The sequence below is a fragment of the Haplochromis burtoni genome, unplaced genomic scaffold, assembly GCF_018398535.1.
Source record: "Haplochromis burtoni strain Fernald_Lab_line unplaced genomic scaffold, NCSU_Asbu1 Contig_19, whole genome shotgun sequence".
In the NCBI taxonomy this organism is placed as follows: Eukaryota; Metazoa; Chordata; class Actinopteri; order Cichliformes; family Cichlidae; genus Haplochromis; species Haplochromis burtoni.
In genome coordinates, this window is record NW_024582380.1 from 1094770 (window position 1) to 1112052 (window position 17283).

General features: G+C 42.1%; 2 protein-coding genes across 3 annotated transcripts; both read left to right on the forward strand.

Annotated features, from left to right (window-relative positions):
* The first annotated feature begins 384 nt into the window (after nucleotides 1-384).
* sh3bgrl (SH3 domain binding glutamate-rich protein like) lies at nucleotides 385-13183 on the forward strand. Of its 2 annotated transcripts, none has more exons than XM_042218454.1 (4): nucleotides 385-478; nucleotides 8825-9010; nucleotides 11823-11903; nucleotides 12284-13183. In XM_042218454.1, the coding sequence occupies exons 2-4, from the start codon at nucleotides 8849-8851 to the stop codon at nucleotides 12320-12322; spliced, it is 282 nt and encodes a 93-aa protein (XP_042074388.1). In that variant the 5' UTR covers nucleotides 385-478; nucleotides 8825-8848; the 3' UTR covers nucleotides 12323-13183. The 2 variants fall into 2 exon arrangements, with proteins under 2 accessions (XP_042074388.1, XP_005916591.1); XM_005916529.3 differs by having other exon boundaries at nucleotides 412-681.
* Nucleotides 13184-14352: 1169 nt separating this feature from the next.
* On the forward strand, nucleotides 14353-16549 carry si:dkey-237j10.2 (uncharacterized protein LOC568721 homolog). Its single transcript, XM_005916641.3, has 2 exons — nucleotides 14353-14651; nucleotides 15601-16549. The coding sequence occupies exons 1-2, from the start codon at nucleotides 14483-14485 to the stop codon at nucleotides 16269-16271; spliced, it is 840 nt and encodes a 279-aa protein (XP_005916703.1). The 5' UTR covers nucleotides 14353-14482; the 3' UTR covers nucleotides 16272-16549.
* The last annotated feature ends 734 nt before the right edge of the window (nucleotides 16550-17283 follow it).

Below are 17283 nucleotides of genomic sequence, written 5' to 3' on the forward strand. Positions count from 1 at the left end.
TGCTCTGAAGACGGCGCTTCCACAGGCTGTGCTGTCACACACACACACACTCTCCAAAAAAAAAAAAAAAATCAAATCAGATTTTTATTTTCTATCACATTAACCTGCCTCCTCGTTCACACGTAGTGCCGGGACACCTGTAACCGTGCACACGTGCATTGTGCGCCGAACAATAGCCAGTGTCTGGCTTACAGACAAAGGGGTGAGGAGGGGTGGTGGTGATGCTGTGGAGGGGGAGGTCGATGCTGAAATATTCAGGCAGTATAACCCCGTTGCCATCTTGACAGGCCACCTCTCTGTGCGTGTACCAGTCTGAGAGTGTGTGCTTTTCAGCTCCACACACACACAAACGGAGAGAGAGAGAGAGGCTAGAAGGGGCGGGGAGGCAGAGTGGAGGCGGGGGAGGAATGCAAAGCTCCATCCAGTGCTGAGGACCGGAGCATTTGCGCAGATCGTCTGCGCTGTCTACCAGAGACTGGTACGTTATTTCAGCCTCGGAAGTTTGTTGCTGTAGTTTTTTCTCCTTTGTGTCTCGCTGCTCAGCCGCCCACCTGCACAGTGTCTGCGAGCAGCAGAGCAAGCAGCCGACCAGCTCAGCCCGCCGGACTTTTGTGACAACAGCATCAGGGAGATAAGATGGTGATCAAAGTGTACATAGCATCGTCCTCTGGATCCACTTCGGTAAGATTCGGGGTGATTGCGTGTGGCTTGTGTGCGTACGAGGTGATAGGCGGGTGTATATGCAGCAGCCAGGCCGAACTTTTTTATTCTACTTAACTGATGTCCACCGGGCTCTCATCCTCTCACTGCGCGGGGTGGCCTGACTCATCAGTAAGCATGCAGCTCTGCCGTCCACCACACTTTGAACGCAGCTCGAGTCTCTCCTTGATTTTCTTTTAACTTCGTGCACAGAGAAAGGGGCAGGGAGGAAGTTTGAGGAGCGAGCGGGCGTCTGTCTCTCTCAGCTGCGGTTTGTCACAGTGCTTCCTGGAGTGGCAGTTTATTGGGTTTTTCAGCTGAAACTAGACTGTGAACAGGAAAGACATGCAGAAAATAAAAAAATCAATAGATGAACTTAAAACGATGTGCAGTGTCACCTGATGCCAGAGCAGGACTCTTGTTTTCCTTCAGTAGAGAGGACATTCTTTTAGCTCCAGACTTGCCAGTTTCTTCCAGAGTGCAGAGGAATGATGGTGATGCAATTCTCCAGGGCCCCCCTTTTAGACAAGCAGCTGCAGCCCTGAAGTAGGGTTTAAGACTTGCAGAAGTTCTGGATCAACATAAACATGAGCATGCAGAAGCGCATTAAACACTGAGTTCTTGCACACTGTATCCTACAACTAGTCAACATCAGATGCGATGAAAACATTGCATTTAGCATCGCGCCTGGTGTCTGCAAAGTCTCAAAACTGTAAACGTGCAAATTTTATCAGGAGAAATGCTCCCAAAAAAAGAACCTTTAAAGATTCCTTTGATAAAAGTGTCCAACTTTATAGTCACTTGTCGTACCCTTGTACTTTAGATCACCTGTAGGGTGATTTTCCTTCCGCCAGCCGTTTGTTTTCACAGCTCACATACAGGAAATAATCAAACAGAGCCTCCTTTCAGTTGGACTGCTCTGAGTGACTTTATTGCCCTGACAGTAAATGACATTTGCACAGGCTCAGCAGCAGGCTTTAGAGCACAGGAGCTTCCTGTAGAGTCAGAGTGGAGTGAGTTTAGAGCCAGCGATGCCATCAGCGTCCTGGAGTCTGTCTGGGAAAGTGCATTACCTCTCATTGATTTGTTTTTGGTTAAGTCCTCTAGAAGAGGCGTACGAGCTTTTGCACTGTTTTCATAGTCAGCAGAGCAGCAGCGTTAGAGTTCATTTTGTTTGTTCTTACCATGTTTAACTCATTCCCTTTGATTTTTATTTTAGCAGATGCACTATTGTAGATTATTAAAGCACTTACTGAATGTCTGAATTACACAGTATTTAAAATCTCTCTTCGCACATTAGCATGAGCAGGCTGCTGAGCGGGAAATCGTGGCGAAAAGCCTCTGTCGCAACTAAGCTTGCTTTTTTGCGTCCGTGTCTACAAAACAGTGTCATCACATTCCTCTACCCAGCCCCATCTGATACTACATTAAGCACTCGAGTATAAATAAGAATGTGCAGAGAGGAACATCCAAAAACAGGGAGATAAGTAGGAGTATTTAAAAAAAATAATATTTCAAGTGTTTTTTGTTCCATAGAGGAAACTGAATGCAGGTCAGAGCAGCAGACTGTGTGAAGTTAGCCAGAGGGCTATATGAGGTTCAGCACTTGACAAACTACAACAGTCAGCATCATCCAGATAGATGGTTTTGTTTTCCAAGACATTAAGTTCTGCTTTGTGTTCGAGCATTGTGTTAGCTTTTGGGGCTGATTGATTTCATGTGAAAGCTGATCCGTACAAGAGCCAAAGGTCAAAAACAAAGTACTGTTGATTTGATTGAGCTTGAGTACCAGTTTGTCATAGAAGAGCACAACATCAGATTTACAGTATGTGTCAATAGACAGATTGCAGTTAGAAAAGGCTACAGTATGGTAATGAAAAAAAGAACTGAGGTGAGTTATGTCAACAGTACTGTTCCTCAAAATATGATTTAGCAAAATGCCACAAAGTCCAGTTGCATACGTTGCTGCCACTTGGAAAAAACAGTTTTTTTTCTGACAGAAAAAAATGGAAAAAAGGGAACAACAATAAAATTCCAGAAGAATATGATGAGGAAATACTTTATCCCCAAAATTGGGAAATTACCATGTCCCCAAAACATTAAAAAAAAACATAGCTCTATAAAAATAAAACTATCAGAAAAGAAATAGATCCAAAAAAATAGATCACTTTACACTAAAGAAATACATATAAGAAATAAATACACAATGTGAGTATTCTGGTAGGAGATGGTAAATGTATACAGTTGTAATTAGAAGTTTAGATACATCCATCATGGTCATGCATGACATGTTATTTTTTCAGATTATATACATATACACTCACCTTGATCAGGCACTTTTGGCATCAACAAGCGTCTGGCATAATTCTGGATCGATATCTGACCATTCTTCTTGACAGAATTGGTAGAGTTCATTTAATCTGGTTGGTTTGTTTGCACAGGCCTGGCTTTTAATCATAGTCCCAAAATATTAAATAGGGTTGAGGTCGGGGCTTTGGGAAGGCCATTACAGAAGCTAATTGCTAGCATGTGTTATCCATTCCAAAACCAGTGTTTGGATCATTGTCCTGTTGGAACGCAACTCTCTGAGTAACTTTCAACACTTTATCAGTTGATTTAAAATGAAGTTAAAGAATTTGGAGGTAGTCCTCCTTCTTCATTAACAAGAGCATAATGCTAGGCTTTCAAACCTAACAATAGTGTACTAACTGTCGAGCATAATGCTACCACCACCATGCTTGACAGTTGGTACACCTTTACTCCTGCAACACACCTCTTGTCATTGTGGCCAAACAGCTCAATATTTATCCCATCTGAACATAAAACCTTTCCCCAGGAGACATTTGCATTGTGATGTTGAGTTCGTGAAGTCCCATTTTGAAGCTTTAAGATGGCATTATAGCCAAAAAGCATCTTGGTTTTTTGAAGCCACAAGTGGCCATGTTTGGATTTGAGTGCTAAAAGAGAAAGACACAGCTATAGACAGTATGGATGTGTCTCACAGGGAGAGACACCCATGTTTAGTGGCTACAATCGTAGACTAACTCAAGGTACAATACTACCAGGACTCAGTATTATCAGCACTACCTCCAGGAGTGACTAGTGAGTAACATTAACAGTGGAATCTGTTAACAGTGCCTGCACGCTTTTATAAAAACAGCCATATTTTGTGCCAGTGCAAGAAGCTGTGTGCAATATATTGCCAAGTGGCCGTTTGATGAACTGGTGTTTTTGGCACTTTCCCACATCGGTTTCAGTTTTTATCCCTGGAGGTTGCTGCTTGACTTTGGTCTGAGCTAGTTATACAGTATGAAGGAAGGTATCACAATGTGAGCTGACATTATTGTATTTCCACCCAGTAATGTGAAGCAGAGCATTTCAATCACTTAGATATATAATATTGTGCTTTCGTGTAAGTTCTCTAGGGATGTTTTCAATCCTGTTGCTAATGGCTCTTTAAAACATAACCCAAATTTCTGATGTTATATTTGTATGTAAAATATCTTTTACAGAATGCCACCGGGTATCTCAACCATGCCTGGTTTTGAGCGAGGCCAAGTTTGCCTAACAAACTAGAATCTTTTTTTCCTTAAATACACATATGCCAATGCACATATGCACCTACAACAGTATATCTAGACCATAGACCACAAGGTCGACTTAAACTGCAAATGTCTAACGAGCCAAAGGCACTGGCCAGCACCACGGCACATTTCCTCCCTCATTTCCATGCCTGAACTGCAGCCACACTGTTTTACAATTTCCTTATTGTCACAATAAATGCTCTGTGAATCTGTAATAACCTGAGATGCTGTGGACATGCAGTGTAACTCTCTATGCCCAGGACTTTCGCCCTCAGAATGTCAGCCTTATCATGCTTTTCCCTATTGTGGATTTGATGTTAAGGTTTATAGGTCAGACGTGATTTGGGCTGGTGCTACAGATCGTTTCTATATCAGCTAATTTTGTTGCTGTTTCACCTCCAGGCAGCAGTATGGGAATTCAGCCAGAGCAACAGTGTAAGGCTCTTTTGTAACTATATTGTAATGCTGACTGAGTACAGGACTGGGTGGAGGCTACTGCTTTTGGTACTTTTCCAGTAAGCAACTGTTTTCAGCTGAAATCAGACGTGATCTAATCAAGACAAACGTTTATCCCTTATGAGCATACAGGGCAGGGGTTGATTCATGTTTCCTCTTGGCGCAAAGAGTGGTTTCTTTCCCATATTCAAATGTTGGGCTTCCGGGGAATATGAAAGGCTATTTGCCTTATCTGTGAAGAGCAACTGACGTTTTAAACATGTTTTCTTTCCTGTCTTATTGAAATTAACATGAGCTGAACCCAACCCTTAATCAGATGGGGTATTCAATTAGTGTCCACCATATTGATCTAAGCCAGTGTTGTGGATACGGTCCATCCAATCAATGCTTGTCATTGTCTGGCAGCTGTTAATGCCGGAGTTCTGACCTTTTCTGGGATTGATCATGTCTGGATGTGGATTGTCCTGCCATAACTCTCTCACATGATGATAAGGCATGTAAACCAAAGTTCACGTGGTGCAGATTCCACCTCCTTCAACTGTATTCAACTCAGATTCTAGTCAGTCAACAATAATCATTCATGTAACGATATACAGCAAGTTCCACTGAACTTACTACCAAAAACTAGTTGTTCTTGTAATTAATAATAAACTTAATCTGTACTTCAATCTGTAACTTTAGTACAGGCAAAATAAAGTTTCAAAAGACTATGAAGTACTTGGAAAAAGTCAGTACACCCTTACTGGTTCCAAAGAAAATAAGATGGCAAGTAGCAGCCAGGCGATGATAACCAAATGCACTTGATTAAAGTGTGAGCATCTATAGGAAAGCAGATGTTGTGGCAGTTTTTGTGGTCTGGAAGAGTGCCACAATCTTCCCAGGAATGGACGTCCCAGTAAATTCACCCTAAGGTCAGAGTTTGCGATGCTCAAAGAAACTGCAAAAACCCAAGAGCTCTCAGTCTGCAGGCCTCAGATAGCATGTTAAACGTTAAAGTTCATTGAGTACAATTAGAAAAAAACTGAACAAGTATGGCCTGTTTGGAAGGTGTTGGCAGCAGAAAAGAACATGGGAGCATGCCTCAGGTTTGCAAAGATGCATCCGAACAAACTGCAAGACTTCTGGAACAATGTCCTTTGGACAGAGAAATCAAAGTTTAGATGTTGGCGTAAAACAAACACAGCATATCAGCACAAACACCTTGTAGCAACCGTCAACAACAGTGGTAGAAGGTTGATGATTTGGACCGGGTACCTTGCGGTCACTGAGTTCACCTTGAGCTCACAGGACTGCATAGACTATTGTGAAAACTTTCTTTTTTACATGACTGTATGTATCTTTTTAGACATACTGGTTTGTGCTTAGCATGGCAACTTTTAAGAGCAGATAGTCGGTGGGTAACAATGGTCTCGTTTAATTTTAACCAAGTAATAATTAAGAAATTTAAACTATATTAAACAAGTGTTCCTGACTTTAAAACTCAGGCAAGCTATCCGGCAATGTCTGCTATGACTTCAAAAGCATAGTTTGATATATTTTCATATTCTAATAAATCCCTGGAGTTGTCCTACTGGAGTTGTTTATCAAGGTTTCGGACATCCTAGTATAGTAAGCTAATGTGGAATTGCCTGAGTCATTCTATGGGTGTGTCCGTCAGCGTGGGTGTGATCAAATTTAATTACTGTGCCAAGTAAGTGCTATGATGGTAGTTATCAGTGATTTGAAGTGTTTGTTTCAGGCTCCTCTCTCCTAACCCAGATGATACATTTGAAATCAGTGTAGGTAGTCAGCAGTAAGTAATTGTGTGCGAGTGACTCGACACAGGAGACACGGCGCTAAGTGAGTGCTGCACAGCACCTTGAGCTAAACACTGACATCAGGGTGCTATCTTTCTCACAGTGACACCGCTAACATGTTGATGTTCAGCTGGCTTAATTTGATTGTAAGCCAGACTACTTAAGTAAGTTAAGCTTACTTTGATGGTGAAGATATTTAAACAGTCTGGCCTAAAGGAAAACTGCTTACCAATTGTGCAAGACATTCAATAACTGAATGTTATTCTATGACTGAACATCCAACTGCTGGAAATGTTAAAAGGACCGCTTGATTGATTAGGAATCATTGGGTTAGTACCACGAACGCCTGGATTAGATAGAGTAACACAGCTAATGCTGATCAGCATCTATGCAAAAGAAGCAACCCTGACATTAGCGCACCCTTTTTGGTTTTTGCATTATGTTCAGCTAAATACCAGTATTAATTTGCATGCTTGGACTCGATGCAAGAGAAGCATAGTTTATGGAAATGAAACCTCACACTTGCAGGTCTCTGCTGTAAGGCACATACTGGCCTGCCTCACACTTCTTTTTGTGTTCTTCTTCTTAAGAAGAAGATGATGATTAGATGATTATCTTCTTCTTGAGAAGAAGGAATGATATAAAAGCATTCTGAAGAAATGGATAAGAAGTAAGTGTTTGTTTATTACCACACCCAAATCCAAGGACAGCCAGTTTTCTTTCACCAGGCGCTCAATTCGGGACTCAAGACATGAGGGAGCATTTCAGAGGCCCGGAGCTGGGAGCTCCCACTGCTCAATTAGAGTTACGGTGCAGATGGCATGTGGCCAGTTTGTCCTACAAATTAATTTTGCTTGGCAGCGGTACAATGTAGCCCTGTTGGACCAATGGCCCAAGTGCACCAAAGTGAAGCAGAAAACAGACCAAAGTATGAGAAACCTTATGCTTAACTTGTCGTTGTAGCATTTTGAGATTCAAATAATCTCCTGTGATTGTGCAAAACATGCACGTTAGGAGACACAGAGTCTATTAAAAAGCCTTTGAGGTTTCTGCTCGGTTGCTTTATGTTGCATTGCTTTTCGGGGCAGGTGGATAGACAGTGAGAGCTGGTTTTAGGACTTTGCCCTTTGGAGTGAAACTGCCATGATTCAGATTGCAGCCTGGCTGATCACAGAGCACTGTCTTCCATGCCTTAGTGAAGTTTCAACAGCTATTAAATAATCCACCTGTCTCATCTGCATGCCATAAAGCTGGGAGGAAGCCTCGCACAGGGGCGTCAGGTCTGGCACAAAGATGATACATCGATCCTTATTATGTGTTTTCGTGGTGAAGTTGGTTTACTTTTGGTGTGTGGGTGTGGTGTGTGTGTGCCGCTAAGACTGAATGTGTGTCTGTGTGTGTGTGTGTGTCTCCATTCAGCAGGCCTTATTTGGCTCGTGTTTGACCAGTTGCCTCCTCTCAAGTCCCAGAGGAGCTAATGTTTCCGTCTGGCCTTGTAGGGCCATCCTCCCTCTTAAACACACCCACCGAGAGCTCATTGGACCACAACTTCTCACACACGCACACACACACACAGAAAGACACAGAAGGAGGAAGAAAACAAAGTTAAACACTCACTTTTATGCAGACTGTAGCTTCTTCTTCATCTGTCAGCAGGATGCATTTAGGCTTCTTTGTAAAGAGATGAAACCCTGCAAGATATCACCGTGGCAACCTTGATAGACCTTTATTTCCTTGTTAGTTGTAGAGCTGCATCCCCTTAGATAAAAATGTTGCTTTGCAACAAGCCGGATAGACTATTTTAGAAGTGTGACAAATGACAAATGTGATAATGTTTAATTTAGTGCTTTTTCCAGTGCAGCAGGATATCCTCCTGTCGAAATCAATCGCATCTGCATAAAATCCCAGACAGTGAGAAAAAACAGTGCAGCCTTTGACTAATTTTGAGATGCTTTTATTTTAAACATTTCCTCTGATAATGTGGGGAATTACTGGTGTCTGCAGGCTTCTTCACTGTATGGTGTGTTTTTTGATACAGATGAAGTATAATCTGTGCCTGCTTAGCCTTTCCCAAGTTCCCACTTCCTTCACTTGCTAGCAGAGTGGTAACTTAGTAACAGAGAGTCAGTGATCTCTGTAGTTCTCACAGGAGAGAAAAAGTCTCCTTATTTCTAAAACAGACTCATGACAGCATGATGAACTGAGGCTCTTGTGTTTCCTCATACGGCTGAGTCATGTTTAACCGACAACTTCCCCCTCTACCATCTTTTCTCATCCACCCGCACACAGATTAAAAAGCAGCAGCAGGATGTGATGGGCTTCCTGGCGGCCAATAAGATCGAGTTCGAGGAGTGTGACATCGCAGCCAACGAGGCTAACAGGAAGTGGATGAGGGAGAATGTCCCAGAGGAATCCAGGCCTGCCACGGGGAACCCGCTCCCCCCACAGATATTTAATGAAACCAAATATTGCGGGGTAAGACACGCACGTGCACACACATGAAATTATTTGCATGCGATCATCTAAGCAGCTACTGTTGTGATAATAAAGCTCATGTCTTCAATACCACCTGATTAAAAGTTGACCTCAAGTATACAGAGTGTACAGGCGTCATTTATCCCTTTGTTTTGGGTTTATAGACTGCAGCTTCACTGTTCTTTCAGTAGCTGCTGTGCTCAGTGAAAAGGCTTTAATAAAAATACACTCCGTACACTCCCTTCCCAGCACCGCAGAGCTGCCAAACATAGTTAGCAAATAGCTGGTGAACACAGTGGGGAATCTAGCAACTTACAAGACAGCTATTGTTTTTTTAAAAGTGGAAACAGAGTTTTTGGAGACTAAAGCTGATACAAAACACGTAAGGTCTCAATATGTCACTGTTCTGCTGCCCCTACGGACGGTAAATAAACGATGGACATAACCCCTGAGTCTGAAAGAATAAACTGATGCAAACTACCTTTAATTTACTTTCTAATGGGCAATAGGGGGAGCTTGTTTACCGTACTTGTCATTTGATCTATAGCCTAATAAATGCTCTCCTGCTGAGTTTATGTTCAGTTTTAAACCTGACTGCTTGCAACACTGTGGCCATTTTTGTAAATGATTTATAGTAAAACTGGTGACAAATCAGGGTGTCTTTTAAGGTATGGTTTCATTTTTAACGTAGTAAATGTGTGTATGCATGTATCAGGCAAAACTCAAGGCTGCTAACATGTTAAGTGAATCACACTGATTATCTCTTCATCATGACACCTGTTAGTGGTTGGGATGTATGAGGGAACAAGAGAACATTTTGTCCTCAAAGTTCATGTTAGAAGTAGGAAAAATGGACAAGTGAAAGGATTTGAGAGAGTTTGACAAGAACCAAATGTTGATGGTTAGACGACTGGGACAGAGCATCTCTTAAACTGCAGCTCCTGTGGGATGTTCCAGGCCAGTGATGAACCACTGACAGAGTCATGAGCGGCCAAGGATCACTGATGCATGTGGGAAGTGAAGACTGGCTTGTGTAGTCCAATCCAATCTGGCTGCCCATGCTGACTGCTGTCCACCAACAATGGGGACGTGAGCATCAGAACTGGACCATGGAGCAATGGAAGGAGGTGGCCTGGTCACATTGAAGGCCAGTTGTCTGTGTGCATCGCTTACCAGGGAAATACCTGACACTAGGATGCCCTATGGGAAGAAGGCAAGCTAGAGGAAGCAGTGCAATGCTTTAGATATTGTTCTGCAGGGTTCAGTCCTGCCATTAATTTAGATGCTACTTTGACCCGTACCACCTACCACTGTTGCAGACCATTAACGTGTTCTGCCACAAAGCAGAAATAGTTCAGGAATGGTTTGAGAAGCACAACAACGAGTTTGAGGTGTTGACTTGGCCTCCAAAGTCGAGCATCTGTGGAACGTGCTGGACAAACAAGTCTGATACATGGAGATCCCACCTCTCAACTACAGGAGTGAAAGTATCTGTTGCTAATTTGGTGCCAGATACCACAGCACACCTTCAGGGGTCTAGTGGAGTCCATGCCTCCGCGGGTCAGAGCTGTATTGGGAGCGAAAGGGGGACCAACCCAATAATAGACAGGCGGTCAGAATGTTATGCTTGATCAGGGTATATATATGTACGTATATCCTCCTTAACAAACAGGCCAATCTGAACAAAACTTTGTTGAACATCATCACTCAGACACTGATTATTAGCATCTGTATGTGTTAAAAAAACAAACATTTATTATAGATCCAAATTCTTTTCATATTCCTCATGACCCTGCAGATGTAAGGCTATGTTCTGTTTGCGTTTATTTTTATGTTCAGTCATAATACAGAGTCCATACGTAACTTAACAGTCACCAAAATTTGTATCCTCTACAAAAATGTAATTGAGTCACCAGGTCACAGGCCTGCGATTTGCCTCACTTCTAGTGAAAAAGCATATATAGTGATTTCTTAGTCATCCACCTCTTATTTGAGAAGTCCACAAACCAATGCATGACATCAACCAGTCTATAGGAGGAGCTATATCCAGACTGACTTTAAGACTTTAAGAAGTTTTCTTGCAATGGCTGTATAAATACACTAATCGCACAATTTAAAAAAAACAAAACAATTGTAGGCATTAAGTCTTAAAATGTGACACATGAATTCTGCTTTCCTCTGTTTACTTTCCCATTCATTTTTTTCTATTCAGGAATCAGTTTGGCAGCTGTGCTGATCAGACATACTCTACCAAACACTACACAAACCTGATGCACTGTGTTAGCAGATGTTCGTTTACTCCCTTTGTAAACACTTGGGGCCTTTAGCATGCGTGCACTGTGGCATCATCCTGTGCTGCTAATGGGTGGCTCAAAGTGAAGGTGCACTTGCAGCATGGGCTGTATTGAATGTCACAGACAAAGACGACAGGGATGCTCGCAGCTGTAGAGCTCTTTTGAAAAATCAGTTTTGTGCTCTGGTGGAGAAAGAGGAAGAAGACAAAGGGTCAGAGAAGGAGCGAGGGATCAGGAATGTGCGAGACGGCTAAACCGTAGACGGGCTGAACGTGTTAGCTTGTTTACCCTGCGCTGCATTCTCAAAAGACAATGCCCTCCTATCACACTGACTGCCGAGGTCTGTCCTTGGACAGATAACACAACCTCAACTGTTTCTCACAGCCGCCCAGATTGTTGCCTCAGGCCGCACATGCTCAGAGGCTGTTTCAAATTATCAGCGCTCAGCTTCAGGAGAGCCGGATCTTCTGATTGATCTGCCTTAAACCTCTCTGTTTGTGTTTCTTCCTGCTTCGCAGAACTACGAGGCCTTCTTTGACGCCAGGGAGGAAAACGCCGTGTATGCATTTCTGGGTCTGACCGCTCCTCCGGGCTCTAAGGTAAGCTCACGGACACAGTAACACATGCTGGGTGACTGTCCCTCCTGAGAAGTGCATTCCTACACCCTCAGCCACATTTCCTGTAAAACAATCCTAAATATACACTCGTCTTCGCACTTTAATTTCCATAAAGAAAACACACATTACATAATACATCTGTTCATGATATCCACCACAGCAGGCCTCCTATCGGTTTTGCAGGCTCTCTCGCTCGCTGGCGCCTCCTCTCGGCCACAAAGGGGACTGCAGGGAGGTGTGCCAGTTACCATGGAGACAGAGGGGGTTTTCCTCTGAGCTGTGGCAAGGGATATATTAACCAGTATCCTCCATTTTAATATAACACACTCTGTCCCTTCCCTCTCTGTTTTTTTTCTCTCCAGGAGGCCGAGGCTCAAGCGAAGAAAGGAGCACAGCAGTAGCAGCTTCCCATCGTTCCCGTCCTGACACCTCAGGCCTAACCTACATCTGGACCCAGCCTTGCCTAGACCCGGGGGGGGAATAGAAGCAACACCTTGCTCAGCTTATAAATATAATGAAGGTTTCGATGTACTTTTTCTCATGACGTTTCTGTTTCATAAATCTGCGTTCAGCCGTGCCTTGCTAGCTGTAGTTGAAAGGAGGTGCTAAAGCAGACTATTAAGGGTATCTAAAACAGCTCAGCTTCCTCCCGTTAATCTCAGCCTGATAATCCTATTGGCCCAATGACATGTCAATCAGAGCATTACCGTGAATGTGTGACTACCCGATTGGGACGACATCATCAGACCCAGTGAAATATACAAAGACAGATTCACTGTTGGCCACAAACAACATCATCCAACCTTTGACTGTAAACATGAATATTATTGTTTTTTAGAGGTTTAATCAGTAGAAGTCTTAAATTGTTCAGCCACATTGTGTGATCCAGTAACTGTTTTCTCTTACAGTCCCACCCGCTGAGTTTATAGTTACTTTCTGTCGTCTTAAAACTGTTTTATTAGCAAACCCTTTTTCTACAAGATGATATTTGCTTAAAAGAAATGACAATACATGCAATTTTGGTGCTTTTTTTGTTTTGTTTTGGGGGAAGTTCTTGTTCCTATTAGAATAATTTTTTTTTAACATGGTGTTGGTAAATCCCTGACTTACGTAAACTGGTACAATCGCTCCTCGGAATAAAACGGCAATGACACACAGACAAAAAGAATGACTCTTAAAACAGTCAGCCGATTTTGAAACGAGCTCTGCCTCCTCGCCCCGTGCTGTTCATTTTTTATGTACAATAAATAATTGTAAGTTGACTTGACGTGTCTGTTTTTGTTTTACTTTAGCGTGTGTCAGTCATCTCAGAAAGTATTCAGAACACGTAACTGTTTCGTAAATGTAGTTTTAAACAAATGCACTGTTTTAATCCATCTACATCCAGGAGACTGATATGTGTCGCTTCTCTAAAATTCTATTCAAAATCTCAATCTGAAGTAACTAAATAATAACAAGTATTCAGACACTTTACTGTGGCCCTCCAAACTGTGTCAGACTGGCAAACTCACGCTGGTCAAACACTTTACACCACATGTCAGGACCAAAGAGTCCCAGGAGTTGTCAGTGGACCTTCAAAATAAAACTCTCCCAATCAGGAAAAGCGCATGTAACCTATTCTAAAGCTCTGCGCGTTACCACCAGCCTCAACAGCTGTGAAATGTAAGAATAGACATTGATTAAATTTGAGTGTAATAGCACAAATAGGTCCTATCTCAGATAGGTGTTCACTTTAACAGAACCTACCCAGAAGACTTGAAGCCACTAAAAGTACTAATGAAATTCAGAATGTGAAACCTCTGGAGCTGATTATCATTTGAATAACACATAAAGACAAAAACTGCATTTCAAAAGTGCTTTAAGTTCTGTAAGGCACCGTGTATTCTCTCACCAACTTAGTGGTAAGGACAGGAGTCCTAAGGTGAGATGCGTAAACCTTCCTTTCGAGGTTTCTTAAGGTTTGTGGATGGTCATATGATCAATAGAACCAAAAGAAAAGATTTCCCATATAAACATCTCATATGATGTCAGTTACATAACTGTTTCAAGGAAAACGAAACGAAATTGTATCAAACTGCTGTTTTTCAAACTAAAACAGCCTACCTCGTTTATCACAGCAGAGTTATTTTGATTGTTACTCTTTGAATTGGGTCTGATTCTGAGGTTATTAGCCACTAAACGCCACGTTATATAAACTTTTCCACAGACTTTAAATATAATTATTCTCTGACTTTGAATGAATGACTGTTACTTGAACTGAACTTTTCCTTTGCTTAAGTAACGGAGCCGGATACCACCTGCTCCTCAACCTGACGATGTTAACTTATCCTGTTATGTAAAAATGAGCTGTTCTCATTTTTTTAACTCAGATTTTCGGTTATAGATTAAATAAAGGAAGTGCCGGGGCGGGAAGGTGGAGGGGGCAGTTCTTATATGCAGAAGTGAAACCAGACTGGAGATCTTTATAACCGCACTTACAGTCACGCAGTGCCATTAGTGCATGCAAGTGACCGAAGAAGCAAAAGAGGCAGAGGAAAAAGAAGGCCAGTTACTAGGCGGGCATGTTGGCTGAAGGTTTTCTCAGACTGCTGGTGTACAGGGAGGAGAGAAAGTTTGCCTCCAATTCCAAGCAAAGGAGATTGCAGACAAGTGGTCATTGTGCCGATCCATCCAACTGTGCTCGCTCTGACTCGAGCTCTGCAGTCCCAGGGGTGCATTCAGCAGAAGCAGGTAAAAAAAGAAGCCTTTTTTGCGATTACAAACAACAAAACATGTTGGAACAACTGTCCCATATTAGTGTGACAGACAGTTATTCTGCAGTGGGGTTTATGCAGTAACTTTGTATCCTGCTGCAGTCTAGTTCCCTCTAACTAACAAGCTTCCTCTTTTTGTTAAATGCAAACTTACCAACACACACACATCAACAGTCACTGGTTTAAAATGGTTGGTGGTGCAGTTGATAGAACTAACGCCTCACAACAAAAAGCTTTTTCTCTTAATTCAGTTAAGTTTTGGTTCATTTCCAGACAGAGTTTGCTCATTCTGGTTATTTATTTATAGTTTGAACATGTTTAGTTTTAGGTTAGTTTGTGTTAGTTTTAGTCTTCGTGAATTCTTATTGTATGGAGGGCAGATGTCAGAGGTTAGATTTAGGAAAAGCAGTACAGAAACTACACGAAAAACACAGAACCTTCTGAAAGCAGTGAACTCACAGTCTTGTAAAAACCCAAAATGTTTCCGTCAAAGAATCGTCAGGCAAGTTTTGATCAAATTTTAGCAAACTAACAAACTATGAATATATCCTCTATACTTTTTGTTTTATTTTATTTTAGTTATTTTTCTTCACAAAATCACTTCATTTCGAGTTTTTTTTTTTTCAAAGGTGTGATTTTTATTCTCTTTTTATTTAACTATTATAACCTTTTTTTGAACGTAATAGAATAAAGTGTGGTACAGGTGACAGTGGATTTATGATATTTTAAAGGTAAAAACTTGTTGAATCTAAAACTAATAATACCCATATTGTAGTTTGGTTAAATAATTTAACAGCTGTATTAAATAATTAAATATAGCTAATAAGAAGCAATCCATTTGTAAATAATCATTTGTCCTTTATCTGGTTTCATATTGGGGAAAAAATTGTAAGCAAGCATGTAACCAGTTTCTCTTCTGTAATCAGGGATCATAGAGGAAGATCTAAACTCCAGCCAACCCCAGATTCTCAAAGTGGTGCCTCAGAGACCTGTAGCCCTCTCAATCCCTACTGACCTGTACCCCCTTTACATAGAAGACTGTAGCTTGCTGGAACAGTATCCAGACCTGCAGGTGGCTGACTCAGGCCGCATCACACACAATCTACTGAGAACTGCTGTCAGCCAGCATGATTTCTGCATCCAGTCTGCCATCTCTCAAGTTTGTCCAAGCACAGCCCAGCAAGAGCCACAGAATTCAGTACCATCCATACCAGACCAGGGTTATCTAGCAATGGGGGACAGTGTGAACATCAGCCTGGATCTGCCTGGATCGGGGCTAGAGCCCATGTCTAACTCGGTGCTGAACGGGCTGCTGGAGAAACAGCTGGAGGAGGTGTACATGCAGCATCTAACTGAGAACTTAGCTCGGTGCAACTCCCACCTGGGGAACAGCCTCCTGCACGGCCTGGTGCCCCCGCCGCAGCCTAGCAGCCAGTCAGAGGGGCCAGACTCATTACTGGGATGCATGGAAGAAAGCACAGAAGACAGCAGCAGTAAAATTAGTTATCTGAACACCCATAACTTGGTGCCCTGCTCCTCCAACTTCAGCTCCCCAGTGTTGAGGATTTCAGAGGCGGAAAATCCTCATCCGCAATGATCCTGCAAAAGCTTTAAATATTGTGACCTAGACGACTTTGCTTCAGTGCTTCACACCCAAGTTTACACACACACAATTGTATCCACTATATCAGTGCTATTTTTATACAAAGCCTTGCTCTCTTGCTTAAGATGCCTGAAACTTAGTTGCTTTCATATGCCATCTTCTGTTAGATTTGAGTATTACACCACCGGGGAGCTACTTGTTATACATTCAAATGGATTTTACTGACTTATAGTTGGGAATGTGTTAAGTGTTTGATTTATAATAAAGCAAGATATAACAAAGTATCAGCTTGTGGTTGTTTACAACTGCGTTTTATTAATCTGTTGCTTTTTACCAACACCTGTAAAGCCATCTTGTACCCATCTACTTACTTAGACAGCAGAAGGCTGGATATTGACATTTATGTGCGCTATGAAAAAATATGGTGTGCAAAGGTTTTTGCTACCAAATAACTGATTCAAGTGTGATTACAAAAAGCCTTCGGACTGCCTGATATCTAATAGAGGTCAGGAGAAAAAGGTGATAATGCTGCCATGTTAGCAACAGAGATTAAACACAACCCCACCGACAAGGCCCCCCTTCAACACAAGCACAAACTTTACATGTTATCGACCAGTTCTATGCAAACGTGTCTGATTAGGTTTCCATGATGATTTCCACGGGTGTATACACATCACCTAGTTTGATCTCCGCTGGCAGATAAAGGAATAGGAGAAAGCAGGTTCTTCCTGTAGTCCTGAGAAAGATGTTACCTTGTTAAGTTTAGAGAATAGGCTTTAGTACAGCTGTTTCCATCATGATTATTATTAGTAGTGGTTAGGTTTTTGTTTAAAGGGACCCGAAGATCACTCTAGCTTTGGCATCAACTGTCAGAGCAGCAGTCTCAAGAAATATGATTGATCTGGCTGCTAAGAGAAAACACAAATCGTCCTCACAAGTAGGCATCCTGCAGTGAGGTTAATGGTAATTCATTAACATGCACCAACATAATCTTTGGAAGCCTTCA

What these genes read in the sequence shown, in the direction of transcription:
- sh3bgrl (XM_005916529.3), top strand. Translation starts at nt 637, where the DNA reads ATGGTGATCAAAGTGTACATAGCATCGTCCTCTGGATCCACTTCG. An exon ending in CGTCCTCTGGATCCACTTCG is followed by an intron (nt 682 to 8,824) that starts GTAAGATTCGGG and finishes ACCCGCACACAG; the next exon opens with ATTAAAAAGCAGCAGCAGGA. An exon ending in CCGCTCCTCCGGGCTCTAAG is followed by an intron (nt 11,904 to 12,283) that starts GTAAGCTCACGG and finishes TTTTCTCTCCAG; the next exon opens with GAGGCCGAGGCTCAAGCGAA.
- si:dkey-237j10.2 (XM_005916641.3), top strand. Translation starts at nt 14,483, where the DNA reads ATGTTGGCTGAAGGTTTTCTCAGACTGCTGGTGTACAGGGAGGAGAGA. An exon ending in GGTGCATTCAGCAGAAGCAG is followed by an intron (nt 14,652 to 15,600) that starts GTAAAAAAAGAA and finishes TTCTGTAATCAG; the next exon opens with GGATCATAGAGGAAGATCTA.